The sequence below is a fragment of the Nycticebus coucang genome, chromosome 10, assembly GCF_027406575.1.
Source record: "Nycticebus coucang isolate mNycCou1 chromosome 10, mNycCou1.pri, whole genome shotgun sequence".
Taxonomy (NCBI): domain Eukaryota; kingdom Metazoa; phylum Chordata; class Mammalia; order Primates; family Lorisidae; genus Nycticebus; species Nycticebus coucang.
This window is the reverse complement of record NC_069789.1, coordinates 100,341,804-100,360,861: the sequence shown is the minus strand read 5'-3', so window position 1 is coordinate 100,360,861 and position 19,058 is coordinate 100,341,804. Positions and strand designations below refer to the sequence as shown.

General features: G+C 41.1%; 1 protein-coding gene and 1 pseudogene across 3 annotated transcripts in view; one reads left to right on the top strand and one right to left on the bottom strand.

Annotated features, from left to right (window-relative positions):
• Window positions 1–5,568: 5,568 nt before the first annotated feature.
• The window catches only part of SLAMF1 (signaling lymphocytic activation molecule family member 1), a 39,137-nt gene continuing 25,647 nt past the window's right edge, over window positions 5,569–19,058 (bottom strand). For 2 of the 3 annotated variants that reach the window (XM_053608104.1, XM_053608105.1), the window contains exons 5-7: window positions 18,532–18,605; window positions 13,817–13,909; window positions 11,102–12,128 (exon numbers count right to left, since the gene is read on the bottom strand). In XM_053608104.1, the coding sequence (XP_053464079.1) occupies window positions 12,078–12,128; window positions 13,817–13,909; window positions 18,532–18,605 (218 nt within the window). In that variant the 3' untranslated portion in view covers window positions 11,102–12,077. Of the gene's footprint in view, window positions 5,762–11,101; window positions 12,129–13,816; window positions 13,910–18,531; window positions 18,606–19,058 lie in introns of those variants that run through there. The other variant, XR_008383298.1, reaches the window with a different exon arrangement.
• Window positions 8,055–8,621, top strand: LOC128597604 (60S ribosomal protein L17-like; annotated as a pseudogene).

Here is a 19,058-nt window from a genome sequence, read left to right as displayed (position 1 = left end):
TTATCTTGACTTGGGAAAGGTTCATTACAATGTGTCTTGGAGAGGTTCTGTTTGAGTTAGATGACCCAGGGTTCAATATCCATCTGAAAGGAGTGTTTTGGGGTCTTTGGTAAAACTTGGAAAGTTTTCCTTTATGATAGTCTCCAGCAGGGCTTCCATTCCATTGTTCCATTCCATCCCACAATGTTCCTTTGGTACACTCTTCTTCCTCTCAGGAATCCCTATTATTGGTATGTTTGAACACTTCATGGAGTCTCACAGTTCTCTCTCTTCTTTTCTGCCTCTTTAACTACCTGGGTTAATCAAAAACTTTATCCTCTAGCTCTGAGATTCTTTCTTCTCCATGGTCTAACCTATTTTTAATACTTACTACTGCATCTTTATATTCCCTGATTGTCTCCTTCATTTCGTTTAGCTCCACCATATCCTTTCTATATTCTACTTATCTCTTGTCTGACTTTTGGTTCTGTCTTTCTATTTTCTCATCCATGCCTTTTATTCCTTTTATTATTCCTTTATCATCCATATTTTAAATTCCCTTTCTGTCAAGTCCAATAATTCTTTATAGGTGGAGTCTTCTGTGATAACTGCCTTATGGTCCCTTGGGGGAGTTCCTCTGTTTTGGTTTTTTATGTTGCCTGAATTTTTCTGTTGGTTCCTCTTCATGTATTCTTTCTTCTTGTTCACCTCCTTGTCCTCCTTCTCACTGCCTCCTTTGTTTCAAACAGAAGTCTTTGTTCTTGATGACATTATATTGCAATATGTTGCTAGCACACAAGGTGGCACTGTGGTTTTTGTTAGAAGACAGAGACGCAGCCAGCAACCTCTATGGTTCTTATTCCAAACTCACTTGCCTTTGGTGATCACTTGACTATTTCCTTGACATTCAGACCCTGATGGGTTGGGATCTTAAAACTCACAAGAATCCTTCAGGGGCAGGTCTCACAGTGCTCCCTGACTCTAGTTCTTGTGGGATGCAAGAGTCTCTGAGCCTGTCCCAAAAGTGACTTCTGATCCCAGCAGGCAGAATTAAGATGGCCATGTTTTAGGCCCCTGCTAAGACCTTTTCACGACCTTCCCACAATGGCAGCCCCTTGTCCACTGAGACCTTGTCAGTATGGCTGCCTCACCAGTCACCAATCTTATAGCAAATATATTCCAACCTGGTTGCTGTATACTGTTCAAGTCCATCCACTCTTCCAAGCTTTCCATTCAACATGCAGCTTCCCCCAACAACTGAAAACTCTGGAAAGGCTTCCTGACATCCCAGACCTCTGTGGGGGGCCAACTGATCCCAGCCAGTGGCACTCACTTGCCTAATTCATCAGATTTCCACTGCTCTGGATCATATGCTGTATCCAGATCCCCATCTCCTTGCTGTGCTCCCTGAACGGGTAAGGTCCCTGTGCCAGGTATGGCTGGGTTTTCTCTTTTTACCCAGTTATTCTAGGAGAGCTTAGATGAATGATCCTTCTGGTTCCCTATCTTGCTCCGCCCCCCTCTATGTCAACATTTGAAAACCTATTTTGTGGTCATGTAAAATAAAGGAGCTTGAGTTTAACTGAGTTAAATAAACATATTAGAAAGAGCATCAGTTAAGGCTCACTAGCATTCTCTCTAGTTACTTGGAGAAAACTATGAGGAGGACAGTGAAACTCCAACTTCAACCCCCAACACATGTGCACACACTTTTTGGGTTATTTGCTCCTTGCCAATTATTAACATCTAATCCATCTATACAGTTCCAAGGGTGGTTGGAAGTTCTACTGTAGTTGCAACCCAAACTTGTTACTCACTTTGGGTACTCTTAAGCAGGGAATAGATTATCTTCAACAACTTTCATCCCCTTTTGGCCTGGAAAAATCCACTGATAATCTTACTGGGGTTCCTTGGTATATAACAATTTTCCTTTCCCTTAGAGTTTTCAAAACTCTTTGCCTTTAACTATTGATGATTTGATTATGATGTGTCTTGGGATGAGTCTCTTTGGATTCATCTTATTTCATTTCCTTTGGGCTTCCTGGATCTGGATTTCTATTTTCTTCCCTTGTCTTGGGAAGTTTTCTGATGCTATTTTGTAGAATAGTTTTTCTTTTCCTTTTTTCCTTCTTGTGATGATGCATATGTTTTACACTTGATGGTGTCCCACCGTCTCTTCTATAATCCTCACTCTTTTCCATTCTTTTTTTCTTTTTGCCTCTCAGATTATATGATTTCCAATGATCTGCCTTTGAATTTACTGATACTTTCTTCTGCTTGATTGAGTCTGTCTTTGCTCTCCTTTACTGAATTTTTAGTTCAGTTATAGATGTCTTCATTTCTATGAGTTCTGTTGTGGTACTTTTTTTATTCTTATCCCTTTGCTGAAATTCTGAGTTTGATCTTGCATTCCTCTCCTGATCTCAGTAAACATCTTCATGACCATTTTGAATTTCCTATTAGGGAAATCACAAATCTCCACTCAGGTCAGTTTCTACAGGTTTATCTTGTTCTTTTATTTGGAATATACTTGGTTTTCCCATGTTTCTTCATTATCCTTGATTCTCTGTGTTGGTGTCCATGCATCAGATACCTCTCTCAGTCTCGTCAGATTGGTCTTGGTTAGGAGAAGAATCTCACTAATCTGTTCAGCCAGAGATTTTAAGTTGTCTTCCAAATATTTCTGTTTGTCCTTTGTTTTGGTGGCCCCTTAGAGCTTCATGTTTCACATCCTGTCAGTACCCTGAGATCAGTAAGATGGGGAGCAAGACACTAGGGGTAGCTGGAGAGGTTAACATGTTGGATGTGCATTCCATTTTCTTCTGCTTTGCTAGTTAAACTGAACATGAGTGTTTTTTCCTCATTGTCTCTGCACTAAATCTGGGACAGCATCTGTGGCAAATGCCTCTGATCACATTCAGGCTGCTCCCTCTGGTCCTAGAGAGACGGCTGCTGGATGTGGGCCCATTGTATGGTTACCTTTGGGTTTTCTATGGCCTAGGGTTACTGAGAAATGCAAAGCCTCATCAGCTTGTAGAGCTGGTTTGTTAATAAAATCTTTTGGGTGGGGGTTATGGGCATTGTAGTTCTTGGCACAGGGCCAAACTCCTTCCAGGAAGAGTGGGTAGACCTGTCCTCATAACCTCCAAGTAGGATGTAATCATTTGCAGCATCCCAATTGTCCTACCACAACAAATTATAAAAGGTCAGATGAATTACAAAAACTTTATTTTTGAAGGCATCAGAGAGCCTTTAAAGCCAAAAACAATGAGATACTATGACCCCAAATTCCAGAGGGTGAACTAGATGACAGGCTTGAGGAGTGCTGAGCTTTGGCACTGGCTGCCAGAGGCTATTATTTATTTGCCCCATTAGGTCCTTGATGCAAATTTGTTAGAAACCAGGATATCGAGTAACCACTAGAATTGTGTTCTGTAAGCCACTTCCAGAGAGAAAATGGGAGCTGCATGTTTCCACCCCTTTTCCACATTGCTTCAAGGGTGTATACCCCATGACAGTGTTTATGTGGCCCTTTAAAACCACCTGTTTATTCTGTGATCTAGGGAGATTTCCATATGCCTAGTCCTTTTTGCTCCCAAAGCTAAGAGGTAGATGTAAATGTTGGGGTACTCAGTGTGTGGCATAAATCTTCCAGAGAGAAGCAAGGAGCTGTGTGTTTAAAGCCCTCTCTCTGCAACATACCTGGATAATGATGCCCCCTGGACATGTTTATGTGCCCATATGTAACTGCTGCTTTTCCCCTATGGTCCAGAGAAGTGTTTTTCAACCTTTTTTTATCTTATGGCACACTTGAACCTATAGTTAAATTTCTGTGGCACACGTAAATGATGTTGATCAAAAAAAAAAAAAAAAAAGGAGTAAGAAAAACAATACACTTACTGTGCTTTGAACTTCTTTCAAAAATAATAATTAACTATCTTTAAAATTTTTTGCAGTACACCTAAGATCTTCTTATAGCACACTAGTTGAAAAATCACTGGTTAGAGAGACTCACATATGTCTAATTCTCTCTACTTCCAGAGTTGATGAGCCAAATTGGAGAGAACCATAGAGTCAGGGCAATATATGTGAGGTTAAGGGGGCAAGCCATGATTGCAAGAGGGACTTTACCTAACAAATGCAATCAGTGTAACCTGGCTTATTGTACCCTCAATGAATCCCCAACAATAAAAAAAAAAAAAACAAACCCTCCTCTCCACAGGAAGAAGCGGAATATTGGCAATTCCTTTTCTAATTTTATGGTGCAGTGCTTGGGGTGGGGTCCAGGCCTGAATGTGCCTCAGCTTTTTATACCCATTCTATATGGATGTTTTCTCAGTAGCCCAGTGGGGAGGATTTTCTCAACTAGTCTTTGACTTTCAGTGGGAACTAATCTGTGAATGGATGTTTATTTGGTGTATTTGTGAGTAGAGAGTCAGGAGCTTCCTATTCTGCCACATTGCGAACATCACCTCTAGGGGGCTCTTTTATAAGGGCTCTACCCTTGTGATATAATCCCCTCCCAAAGGCCTCATCTTCTAATACTATTACTTGACGGGGGCAGTTAGAATATCAAGACATGTATTTTTGGGGAACACAAACATTCAGACCGTAGCATTCTAAATTCTAAGTTTTTGGGCAGTTTGGCCCAAATAGTTTCAGATTCTATTTTGGTACCTCTGTTCAAAGTACCTTTCTTAAATATTTTTATAGCACAACATTTGTCAAATGAGTTTTATCTAATTGTAATTCTTATGATTATTTTGGCAAATTTTAATGCTGTAAAATTGAAGGACTTTTTAATTTCGCTGAAGTCTGGTATAGAATATAAATGTATCCAGTTAAAAGTGAGAATTTGATTCAGAAGTTCTTTGCGTTAAGTCAAGATATTACAAAACTTTTACCTCCAAGTGAGATGTAATCATTTGCAGCATCCCAATGGTCCTACCACAACAAATTATAAAAGGTCAGATGAATTACAAAAACTTTATTTTTGAAGGCAGCAGAGAGTTTTCAAAGCAAAAACAATGAGATAATGACCCCAAATTCCAGAGAGACAGAACATTTCTGATGTGAGCTGATAATCATCAACCATTTTTCACCTTGAGTGGGAGTAGGGAGGAAATTGGTTGACTATAGACATGAACTGAACATTGAGCTTGGTCTAGGTAGAAGAGGACGGGACAATAAAGATTCTATTGCCTGTGCAAGTCTACATGGAACATTTAGAAACATCTATGGTCTAGATGTGTGCCCCCAAATTCACATGTTGGCAATTTAATCCCCCATGTAATAGTTGGGATGTGGGGCCTAACAAGAGATATTTAGGCCACGAGGGCGCCACACTTGTGAGTGTACAAATGCTGGTATAAAAAGGGCCTGAGGGAGTGGGTTCACTCTCTTCTGCTCTCCTTCAATGAGGACATTGTTCATCCTGTTTTGGCCCTTCTGCCTTCTGCTAAGGGAGGATGCAGCAAATTGTCCCTCATGAGATACTGGCACCTTGGTCTTGAGCTTTCCAGCTTCCAGAACTGTTAGAAAATAAATTTCTGGGCAGGGTCTGTGGCTCAGTGTGTAGGGCACCGGCCCCATAACCGAGGGTGGCAGGTTCAAACCCAGCCCCGGTCAATCTGCAACAAAAAATAGCTGGGCATTGTGGCAGGTGCCTATAGTCCCAGCTACTGGGAGGCTGAGGCAAGAGAATTGCCTAAGTCCAAGACCTGGAGGTTGCTGTGAGCTGTGACACTACAGCACTCTACAGAGGGTGACGAAGTGAAACTGTCTGAAAAAAAGAAAAGAAAAGAAAAGAAATTTCCATTCTTTATAAATTACTCAGTCTCATGTCTTTTGTTAATAGCAGCACCAATGGACTAAGGCAGCAACCTGAGGTGTTCTGTAACACACAGTGGATTTTATCACAGGACATCTTCTAGGTTCTAGGAAGACGTGGGACCCTGGGGAGCTAGACTGACATATTCTAAAAGCAGAGTTAAATCTCTTACAGCTCTATGGTGTTATAAAACCTGCCATGATGGTTTCTCCTTTAGTTGATTTGCCAAATTTTGAAGCTGTGCAGGATGGAAGGGCTGAAGAGCTGGGCTGGGAAACTGAAAGGAAGGGCTAGGTCTCCCATTGTCTTTCAGATTGGGGGAGACAGATGCCTGACAATATCTTAATCTAGATCCAGGACAGTCATTTTCAAGAAATAGGCAGAAGCAAAGGTAGATTGTCTTATATAAATTAAAATCCAGCCCAACTAAAAGCTCAATCTCTGATTGCATCAAGATGATCAGTTTCCTATATCTACCTAAGGGACAAAAGAGGGAACTATGTCTGGTCGAAGATAATATAATCTGAAGTCTTTCTGGTTCTTTTATATACAATGCATAACATTAAATTTAAAAAATACCAGACAGACAAAAATGTGATTCATAAGAGAAAAAAGGACATTAGAAGCAGACCTATTAGGTTCAAATGCAAAGATTTTTAAATAACTATAATTAATACTTAACGGATTAAAAGATGGAGATTTTCAACAGAGAATTTGAATCTACTAAAATATGAATTGTTCCCACATTATCTAGCAGCAAGGAAGAAAAAAGGAGTGCAATTAAAAAAAAGATCACACACTGTAAAAGAGGAAAAATCCCAAAGTGCTTTTCCTACTCTTCACTCTTACACTACTCAATGTAACACTTCACCTCTGTGACCAGATGTCTGAGGATTGTTTTCCCACATACCAAGCAATCAGTGCTTCAGCAGATACCAGCTGGATATCTTCTTATTTAATTCAGTGTTGACACGTCCTCCTGGAGATAGCATCAGATCTTACTGGTTGAGGGCTCAGTCCCATAAGACTGTCCCACACTTCAGATGCCAGTCAAAAGTAGTAGATTGTCACATATGCTTCTAACTGACAAGCTATAAATTGGGGTTTTAATGACTCCCTCCTCTGGTTTAATTAACTTTCTAGGTAGACCAGCTGATAGAACTCAGGGAAACATTTCAATTACATTTACCCATTTATTATAAAGGATATTACAAAGGATAATATGGAAAAGATACATAGGGCAAAGCATCTGGGAAGGTGCAGGGAATTTCCATGCCCTAATCGGGCACACCACCTTCCAGGAACCTTCACATGTTCAGCTTTCTAGATGCTTACTCAAACCCTGAACTTTGGGGGTTTTATGTAAGCCCCCAAAGTGGGAGTGTAAGTTTTGGAGATTATTATAAGAAATAGGAAATCTTTATCATCTGTACCCAAACCTAGTGGCTCTTTTTAGGCCCTCTTCCTCCTTCAACAGCTTCTGTTATAGGTAACTTGTCCTCCATGGACTCTATTGCTTTCCGTGACATCAGTGATCTTATCTACATCTTTGACTGTGTTGTAAATTCTTTTGTCTTTTAAATGTGGTATAAAATTATCAATGGCCTACCTTTTTCCTCTCTCTCTCTCTCCCTAGTTTCAGCTTCAAAATGTGACTATAATGAAGGTGACTCTCAGGTCTTATTTCTATTTTTTAAATATAAGCCATACTGTTTCATCTCCAGCTATGTCATGGACATTTTCTACTTCATTTCTATTGTCACTTCAAGCTTTTTACCTAAAATGAACTTACCTTCCTTATTCCTAAAGCTGGGTGCAACTACCATGAGCTTACTGAAGACACCTCACTTCCTCTGCCATTAAGGTAATTACATACCTAGTCATTGCCCCTGTGTAATTATTAATAGCATTTGTCTTTATTTTCCAGTTGGTCCCAGTGGATTATGTAGTGACCCACCTATCATAATATTTTAGTTGCCTTTCTTTGCATCTCCCACTGGGTGGCAGGCTCAAACATTCAATAGAAACTTAATAACTGTTGAATGAGAGGCAGTGAGTAGAGCTCAATTTCTATGAAATAAAGTTATTGTAGTTAACCTTGATTAGAATTTGTCATCAGTCCATCATGGGCCTTCTGATGGAGGTTTCAGTCATGGTTTCAGGCCTACTTCAGGTGACCAGGTGGTCACTTTCAAAATATGATTTTTGAGCTCTTCCCCTAAGCGGCCTGAGGTAATCTGTGAAAATGATTTGCTATTCACTTGACCCAGAAAACTCCACAAAGACATGCAAGTGAAGAGGCTCAAATCTTCATGCTCACTTTAAGAACACATGTGAAACTACCCAGGCCATCAAGAGGCATATACAAAAAGCCACCAAGTATCTGAAGGATGTCACTTTAAAGAAACAGTGTGTACTATTCCGACGTTACAATGGTGGAGTTGGTAGGTGTGCCCAGGCCAAACAGCGGGCTGGACACAGGGTCAGTGGCCCAAAAAGAGTGCTGAATTTTTGCTGCATATGCTTAAAAATGAAGAGAGTAATGCTGAACTTAAGGGTTTAGATGTAGATTTTCTGGTCATTGAGCATATCCAAGTGAACAAAGCACCCAACATGCATCACTGAACTTACAGAGCTCATGGTCGCATTCACCTATACATGAGCTCTCCCTGCCACATCCAGATGATCCTTACTGAAAAGGAACAAATTGTTCCCAAACCAGAAGAGGAGGTAACATAGAAGAAAAAGATGTCCCAGAAGAAACTGAAGAAACAAAAACTTATGGCACGGGAATAGATGCACCATAAAATAAATGCAAAAATAGTAAAACAAATATGATTTTTCATAGACAAACTTCTTGGTATATAGAAGTGTATTTAGTCTTTTCAAGACTCATTAGGGGTCCGGCATATCTCTAGATCATTGTTTCTCAACTGGGGGAGATTTTGCTAAGCAAGGGACGTTTGGCAAGGTCTGGAGACACTTCTGATTGTCATGCTCAAGGGTAAAAAATGGGTTATAGCATCTAGTGGGCAGAGGCTAAGGATGCTTCTAGACACCCTAAGTGCACAGAACAGCTCCCACAGCAAAGAATTATCCAGCCCCAAAGGTCAGTAGTGCTGCGGTTGAGAAAACCCTACTCTGGATCTCCATGAGGGAAATTTGGGGAACTTCAGGGAAGGGGATTCTCTGGTGGTTATAAAAAAATTAAATAATCTTTAGACATTGTTCTTTTCTCCATGTGGAGGGCAGTGCTTGATCTTTGGTAAAGTGGACATGTGGCTAATCCTTGTCAATGACCTAAGAAGGGACAACCTCACATCTCATCTGATCAAATCATCCAACTTCAGGGTTTCATAACTATGGCTGTGGAGACACAGGCCAGCAAACACATGTTGCCGTATCGCTGTGTTATAAATTCTCTAGGAAACACAAGACAAGAGTGTGATCTCCTCAATGCATTGTCAGTAATTTGCTCATTTCTAAGAAGTAGAAACATAAAACTTCAGGAGGAGAATTGACATGCAGTGGCTTGTCAGCCAGCATCCTGTAATAGTCACATCCTGGTTGCATGACTGAGAAAGTGTCCTAGAGAGCCAGGATCACACCCCTTGTATTTCAGAACCTTAGTGCCTTAAAACCGAGACTAGGTCTGTTCCTCCTGACTTCCCCAGAATTCAGATATGCTTGGTCGAAAGAAAACAGCATTAGAGGGGAACACAGGGAAATCAAACTCTAAAGTCTCAGTTTAATTTTTTTAAGCCTGAGGAAAAGGCAAGCTCATGCTCACCCAACAGTGCCATTTGGGGCAAACTGAATAGTGGCCCAGCCACCAGAAGGGGCCCTCTGTTTTCCCAGCCATAACTCAGAGTCTGGAATTGTGAGACATAATGCCAAGGGCTGTACTGAACCCAGAGATTCAGGACATTTTGAAGTGATAGCCCCTTCTTCCACCTTGATTTCTGTCCTTCTATTAAGTAAAATTCAGCCACAGGAAAAACCCAAGTGTTGGGAATTAAGCTTCTAGAGAAATCTGAGTTGTAGTAAAAAAATGACTGCTCAAAACCCCAGTATTCACACATCCCTATTAGCACCACCACAGTTGTGAGAACACATGGCCAGCAAGTTTAAGGTTATACAAGGTTGGTGTAGTGGACAGTTTATTTTTTGTTTGCCCAGCAGCTGGACCCCACTTCTCCTATTTGGAGAATTCCCCAATGCATAAGGAGCAGAGTTTCCCAAACACTGCAAAATGCCAGATATTCAATTCTCAGCATCTCTTGGAGGTGGTGCATGGATGTGTGACCCAGGCTTAGCCATTCAGTCCCAGACTTTGAATTAGAACTGGAGATGAAAAGATGAAGAAGGGATCCTGGTGAACTTATTTTGGTGGCAGACAGGGCAGCAGCAATGGTAACACCAAGTTTTCAAGTCCAGCAGTCCTGGGGACAGTGGCTGTCCAACTATGGGGCCCAATGTCATCATCCCTGAGCTGGTTTTGTAATTTTGCCTGTGGTTTCAGTCACAAATCTAGTCTCCCTTTTTTCTGCTCGCTTTCAAAGCATGGTTTTACAGAACCTCCAAACCAATTGTTATCTTTTCAATAAATTCCTTTCTAGATATAAAATCCGAAGTCAGTTTCTGCTGATTGCAACTAGCAACCCTGTTACAGAGGCTGGTACCAGTAAAGAGATGCAGTGGGCACAGAATATAAAATATGAATGGACTGAATAGAGGAAGTAAGATATAAGACAGAGGACCCCAGAATCTTGAGATTGGTGCCCCTTGTTATGCAGTGGTACAGTGGTTATTTCTTATAACCACCTTGGGTTAACCTTGGGTTCACCAAGGTTATGCAAGAACCAAAAAGAAGAGCTTAAATTAAAGATGGTCTATTTAAAAGCAGAGAGTAGGAAGATAGCAGGACTTTGTAAAACGAGCCTCTTTCTGCCTGTAAACTAAGTTATTAAGCATTCAATCATTTGAGGCTGTTGGGCCTAAATAACTTAATTGTTTACTCAAAGATAAAATTAGTGTGGGCGGCGCCTGTGGCTCAGTGAGTAGGGCGTCGGCCCCATATGCCGAGGGTGGCGGGTTCAAACCCAGCCCCGGCCAAACTGCAACAAAAAAATAGCCGGGCGTTGTGGCGGGCGCCTGTAGTCCCAGCTACTCGGGAGGCTGAGGCAAGAGAATCGCGTAAGCCCAAGAGCTAGAGGTTGCTGTGAGCCGTGTGACGCCACGGCGCTCTACCAAGGGCGGTACAGTGAGACTCTGTCTCTACAAAAAAAAAAAAAAATTAGTGTGAGAAGAGGTATGCAGGGAGTAGGATGAGCCTGGCAGAAACTCTGGTCTGCAATACCCCATGAGGCTCTGAAGAAAAGGTCAGAGCCAGATTGTTGGAGAGAGCCTTAGCAGAGGCTCCAGGTTTGTTGTTCAAGGGAATAAACAGAGAACACAGATTTAAAAATCATTTTGAGAGGGGGGACAATCACTCTGGGATAAGTTCTTCTGAGTATCTCACATTCCCTTGTAACAGCCAAGCGCTTGCTACATTTTTTTTTTCTAAACTAAATGCTGTTTGCATAGAACTCTACTTTTAAAAATCTTAGATGGTTTTCATTCTGTGGTTGAAAGCTCAGAGATCTCAAAGTCATTTTTTCAGTTTATTGATTCTTTAGCTTCTGGGTTTTGTAAATAAAATATGGATTTTCTTAGCTTCATCTATAGAACAATCTCACAGTGTTTTACAATAGTAAAGAATTAACTCTTCACCCTTCTTTTCTCTTTCATCCAGAAAGAGAAACTGAGGCATGCCCACCTCCTTAATAAGGTCTGCAGGTGACCAGGATCAGCTCCCAGAATAAAGTAAAGACACCCCAAATGTGAGCTTTTCCAGACTTTGCAGCCAGTGTTCAACGGGCTGAGATAGGGGTCCTGACTCTCTGTCTTTGGTTTTTATCATCCAGTTCCAGCAAAGAGCAGGATGCCCAGAGTCTGGACTCACACTGCCCATTTCTTCTGCCACACTGCAAAGATGGACAGCTGCGTCGAGTAGTTCTCCGCCCAGTGTCTATGCCAGGGCAACACAGACTGGGAGCGTGGGGAGCCTCACTGCCTTGTCTGTTTCATAGGTGTGGATGAAGGAACCATCACCAGGAGTTGATCTGAGAAGGGTACAGATGTGCAGAGTGTCTGTCTCAGGGAACTTGAAACCCGCGGCCAAGTTCAGTGTTTATTTTCAGAAAGTCCCTTTACTGGATCCTTCGTGTCAGCTCTCTGGAAGCGTCACACTGGCATAGACTGTGATGGAGTTTGGTTCCTGGGGACAAAGCAGAAGAACTTTGTGAGTGGAAGGACCTGGCTTCACAGCCGCAAGTGGAAACAGCACTGCTGAGAAAAAGGAAAGGGTCTGAGAGATTGTGCAGCTTAATGACTTGCTCAGGGTCTGTCGCACACACGGCCTTTCTGGACGCGGCATTCAGGTCCCTAGACTGCTGCCCTGCTCACAGTGAAGGCCGCAACTCCCTTCCAAGCATTAGGGAGCCTCTGTGATTTGAAGACTGGTGCTCATGCCCCCTTCCCTTCCATTCTTTTCCCTTGTAGAGAGAAAAATTTGCTTTGATGTTCGGCCCGGGCACAATTTGCAGAAGCCAAGAGAGTTCTAAATCATTGAGCTTTAAAAAGGGCTGGCAAGAGCCCAGTGTCTAGAGAGAGGAGAGTCAGAGAAAGAAAGAGAAGGGATGGGGCATTTAGGAAGTTTCACTGTAAAATGTAAGGTGTAACATGCTATTTTCTTGCCCAAGGAAAATTTCATTAAAAATCCATGTTATTTAAAGTTTAAAACTTTTGAAGTCAGATTTATATTTTTACTTTCCTCTTAGATATGACAGGTACTGAGAATAGACCTGAAGTTGAAGGTCTATTTAATCTTGAAACAAGGCACCTGCCCAGACCCTTCTGGGTATGTGTGCAGTAGGAACTCTGAGAAGACAGGTGGACGTGGGCATTTTTATGATCTCTGTGCTTCTATAATCCCGGGCTGTCTCCTAAAAGAGCCCAAATGGAGCCCATACTTCAGCTCGGAATTTATTCACAGAGTGATGGAACAATTCCTGTCAGAAGTAAGCACAGGCCATGTGGCTTCTGTATTGATTGGGTGGAATTGGCAGATTCCCTTCTGAGTTGCACCTCAGATTCTCTACCAGGCTTACTGCCCATGCTAAGCCCTACCCCTACATATTCTGATTAAATGGGGCTGGACAGAGGCTAGGCAAGAAGGTTGTCACAAATCTCCCCTGTGAGTTTTGCTTTGCAACTAGAGTTGAGAATTCCTAGAACCAAGCTGCAACCCCCAAACTTCAGTGTTGCTTTTGCAATGTGTGGGTCCCTGGGTACTCCCTGTAGACATTATGACTTAACAGACTTTGGGGTGGACAGCCCAGGAATCCTTATTTTTAAAAAGTATGCCCGCCGATTTTGATGTGATCCTTGGATGAGTCTTTTTTTGTTTTTGTTTTTTTTTTCAAATTAACATGAGGGAAGAAATTTTGAGGTTATGTTATTCTCAGTTCCAAGGTAAAGTTCAAGTTGTAGGAGAGCCCCTCACCATGAAGGGGTGTGCTATATACCCCCACAAACTTCTCACACCTGCTCATAGGGGGTCATGGCTTACTTCCTATTGATTAGTGTTTCTCCAAGAATCATCCAAGCCAAAGCCAAATGCCTTGGCTTGGATGACTCTTGAAGAAACACTAGTCAGTAGGAAATGAGCCATGACCCACTGTGGGCACATCTGAGGGTTTTAGTGAAACCTAAAACCAAGGTCATAGATCCTCATTGCTGCCTGCTTGCTGCACCCTGCCTTCCTCAGTCCAGGACCCAGCAATTTGTTTCCTTCCATTTCTACATAAATGAACAAACAAACAAACAAACACACATATACATTGCTCCCCTTCCCCATCTCCACATATTCCCTCTCTATATTGAGGAGGCACAGAACTGCCTTACCTGGACAGACTCAGGGAGAGGCTCTGTGGCAGCAACGTAAATGGTAGTGCAGGGGTTCTGAGCTGGGAGGGGGTCATATTTCTTCTGAAGAGCCTGTAAGAGAAGCAAATAAACCAGGTTAGCTGAACAGAAGACTAGTTCCCATTCAGCTCTCCACCTGGAGAAGCTGGAGTTAGAAAGCTCCTAAGGTCACCTGGCCCAGCTTCCTGCCCAAGTACGAATTCTCCTCCATCTTCTCTGGAACTCTACTCTTCAGGCTTTGCTTGGACTCCCCAAGGGACATCTTGGTGCTCACAACCTACCAAAGCAGCCTTATTTATTGCTGGCGCTGTGTTTCAAAAGTCTTTCTCACAGTGAACCAAAATCGGTATGGCTCCTAGAGGGGCAGCAGAAAGGGAAGGCCTCTTAACAGAATTTGGTCTGTCCCACTCAGGTCCCCTGCTTGTCCCACTCAGGTTCCCCGTTTGTCCCACCCAGATCACTTCTACACACAGGGCTCTTTCCTCCCACTCTGCTGCTTCTGCTGTTCATCACCCTAACATACGTCTCCTCACTTGCCTCACAACCACTCTGTATATTAAAAATTGTTGTTATTTACACATTGTAGATGAAGAAGCTAAAGCTCAAAAAGATTCAGTACTTAATTTTTGTGCACATGCAAGAAATATTGAAGCCAGGAACTCCGATGAGTGTTTAAGTTCATGTTCTTCCTGTCTCTATTCTTTCATCACCTCAACTTACAACGACCCATCATTTACCTAAATTCCTCAGGTGTTTAAAGCCTAATTCACATGTTATGGAAACTGTGCAGTGTATTTAAAACACTCTGATTGATATATTATGTGTTGTTTCTCCAAAAATATTGTAAATTCCTTAAGAATTTGGATTCTTAGATTCTATATTCCTTTGCATTCTCCACAAAAAAATGCTGGACATATAAAAAACCCTGTGGTTGGTATTTGTTGATGTTACGTTGAGTGGAATAAAATCCACAATACTAAGACAAAGCAATGCAGGAGTGAATTGAGACCACATCCCTGTAAGATGGGGTGCGACCACTTATGATGGTGCTTTGGGACACTGAGTATAGGATAATTCTGCCCTCCACTCTCCATGGGTATAGAGCAACTCAAAACCACAGCACATATATCTTAATGAGAGAGAACTTGGAAACTGGTCATCTGACAGAAGAGTTAAGGAATTGACAAAGTTAACTGGAGGAAAGAAGACTTGTGGTGGGACGTGATTTTTTTCTTTATACATTTGATGGATTGCCAAACAAAAGCAGAATTAGATTTGTCTGTAGGATTTGGGACATTAGTGGAGGGACTTGACAAACTGATCCTAAAACACATATGAAAACACGAAGAACCAAAATGGCCAAGAATTCTTTTTTTTTTTAAGACAGAGTCTCACCCTGTTGCCTGGGCTAGAGTGCCATGACATCAGCCCAGCTCAGAGCAACCTCAAACTTCTGGGCTCAAGTGATCCTCCTGCCTTAGCCTCCTGAGTACCTGCGACTACAGGGATAATTTTTCTATTTAAAAAAATTTTTTTTTTTAGTAAAGATGGAGGTGGTGGTGGGGTTTCATTCTTGCTTAGGCTAGTCTCAAGTTCCTGAGCTCAAGTGATCCTTCTGCCTTGGCTTCCCAGAGTGCTAGAAACATCATGCCTGGGCAAGGTCAAGAACTCTTGAAAAAAAAAAAAAAAAAAAGAACCAGTAGGAAGATTCATTTTACCAGATATCAAGATTTATAATGAATCTGTAATTAAAACAGTATGGCACTATGGCTATAATTTTCACAATGGTTTCAAACTAGAAACAACCTACATGTCCATCAGTAGTCAAATGGATGAACAAATCTAGTTGTTTAAGTTCAAAGACATATATCAGGCGTCCTCAAACTGCGGCCCGCAGGCCACATGAAGCGGTGTGATTGTATTTGTTCCTGTTTTGTTTTTTTACTTCAAAATAAGATATGTGCAGTGTGCATAGGAATTTGTTCATAGTTTTTTTTTTTTTTAAACTATAGTCCGGCCCTCCAATGGTCTGAGGGACAGTGAACTGGCCCCCTGTTTAAAAAGTTTGAGGATGCCTGACATATATGAACCTCATACAGGTAAAATTGAGCAGAAGAAACCAGGCACAATAGGAAGTATCAACAAATGGATCAATGGAGCAGAATAGGAAACATCAAAATAGATTCCCTCATATATGGATCCTTGTTTTATGGTACAGATGATACTGCAGTGGGGCAAGGACAATATTTTTAATATGGTCAATTGGATAATCATATGGAAAAAATACAAAACTTGATCCCTCTCAAACTATACTCCAAAAATCACTTCCAGGTACACAATAGATATGAATGTAAAAGATAAATAGCTTTTTAAAATATGATGGAATATTTTCATTACCTGAAAATAGAGATTTGTCAAATAGGATACAAAAAGGGCTAACTCCAGAGGAAAAGATTACTAAATTATTCAAGACTGAAATCAATGACTCTTTATCAATAGGTATCTCAGAGAAACTGCAAAGGCAAGCCGTAGATGGGTGAAGGTATTTGCTAACATACAACTGTCAAAGGCTCATATCCAGAATTTCATAAAGCTTCTACTAATCTATAACTAATTCATATAAAAGCCTAAAATTCAAAGGCTATGGGCAAGAGATTTAACAGGTACTTTAAGAAACAGAATTTTAATATTTCTAGAAGACATATGAAAATTTGTTCAACTTTCTTAATAATTTGAGGGACGCAAAATAAAACCATATGAGACATATCCAATGATAGGGCTAAAAGCAAAATGACCAACAATCCTAAGTTGTGGTTAGAATGTGCAACCATTGAAACTGACATATGTTATTGATTGATAAGTAAGTTGGTACACCCACTCTGAAAATCAGTTTGGCCTTATCTAGTCAATTTGAGGCTATATATACTCTATGATTCAGCACTTCTACTTCTAGGTATATACCCAACAAAAATAAGTAACATTTCCACCAAAAAATATGCACATGAATGTTCACAGCTGTAATTTTCATAATGGTTTCAAACTGGAAATAACCCACATGTCCATCAATAGTCAACTGGGTGAATAAATTCTAGTATATTCATAAATTGATTTTCTATAAAGCAATAAAATTAATTCATTTTATTTAAGTTCAAAGACATATATGAACCTCAGAAAGGTAAAATTGAGCAACAGAAACCAGGCTCAATAGGAAAAATAATAAAGAATTCTATTTTTATATAAAGTTCAAGAAAGGGGAAAAATTAAACTATTTCTAGAAGTCAGGATGGTGGATATCTGTGGGAAAGAGAGAAGGATCAGTGATTGAGAAGTGGCACAAAAGGTCTTCAGAAGGTACTGGCCATGTTCTGTCCCTTGATCTGAGTGATAGTTTTATAGTATTAGAATACTAAATACTGAAATATGTAATTTCTCCTCAAATAGATTTATAGATCCAATGCAACCCTAATAGATTTTTTTTTTTTGGTGGTACTTGAGAAGTACTTGATTCTAAAACACACATGAAAGTACAAGGGGATAATAAGAACAGACAAAAATTCTTAAAGAAAAACAAAATGGGAAGACTTGCTCTACTTGATATTAAGATTCGCACAGAAGAGTAATTCACTGAGCTGACACTATGTGTTGTGCACGTTTTCTGTTTGCATGTCATGCTTCTTGGAAAAAAAGGGAGATGCTCGCAGCATGGGGTGAAGAAGTTAGGGAAGACAACATGGTAAAGATGAAGCGGGTTACTAAATTTGTAGATGGGGTGGGAGTTATTCTTGGCACTTTCCTCCACTTAAATGGAGTTTGGCAGAGAGAGAAGATGAGGGTAGGTTATGTAATAAAGCTCCCAGGCCACTAGGAGGCCAGAAGAACTAAGAGCTTTGTTCAAGAGTCCATCTTCTGGCTCTCAGAAATGCATTTATAGTCATTTGATGCAATTTTCTGATCCTGTACTGCCGAATTTGACTCCCCTCACTCCCCAAACGGCCAATGGTCAGGTTCTGATCATCCAGAATTGCCTTCACAACTGAAAAACTACAAAATCTCCACAACTAACTACAATCCTCTTAGCCTCCCTCTCCCTTCTGGCATCTGCTCCTCAATTTCACCATGACCCTAGTTTTGCCATCCCTCTCTTCTTAGTCCAACGATCACTCTGTTACAGTCTTACTTTCCTTCATCTCCAGTTTACATGTCATCTTCTATCTCTTCAACCACATTATATCCAGAATTTTCAAGATCCTTCCTGCCTTGACCCTTTTGTGTTTTGCAAATGCCTAACTAAACTTGGATCAGTCCAGCATGTCACACAATAGCTTTTCCAAACCTTCTCCTTTCTCCTCAAACCTGACCCATTTTCCTTAGAAGAGAGTTTGGTAACAGGGGACCAGTGACTCCTAGAATGCCTGGAAGGAGTTGTATGTCACGTGTTTCCAGCTTCCTCATTTATTTGCTATGAAGAAACAGATTACCAGAAGATTACCTCAGTGTTTCCCATTGTTTCGAATAATAAACAGTCCCATATGACACTGAAGTTTTGTGACCTTCATGAGAGCTTTCATTTTTGATTTCTGCTTCCCTACTTTCCTCCCGTCTGGAACCCATGAATGTCAGACATGCAAGGTGGACTGGCCAGGAATCCTATGGGAAACATGACTGGTTCATCTCAAAGAACATACAGAACTTACACCTGATTTCTGGACTTGAGCATAAATAGTAAGGCTTTTTGCTTCTTTTGTTGGCTGGTAATGGTCTGTTTTACCTGGGGAAAAGAAACCATAAGTGGTTATCTCCCTTCAGTGCCCAGCATGAACTCCTTTTCAGACCTGTCTGGTCTTTACTCCCCTTTGCATACTCACCTTCCTTAAGAACATTGTAAAAAGAAAGTACTGAGTCCCACCCCCGTACACATCTGCCATGTGGTCTGGGGTTAGTTCCTGCCTTGTTCCCTATTGTGAAATGGGATTTGAAACCCTCACCTCACAGGCCTGTTGTGACAATTAAATGAGATACCACCTGTAAAGTGTTTAGAGCAACACCTGGCACATAGCAAACGCCCAATGTGTTTCAGGTGTTCCTCCCATCAGGGTGCTGTTCAGGTTCATCTCTCTTGCTTGCTTTGCATTTCTGGCTTCTTAATAGGATTCCAAGTTCCCTGAGGGCAGGGCTAGTTATTTATACCTCTTTTGTGTTTTCCCTGCTAGCATGTTGCTTT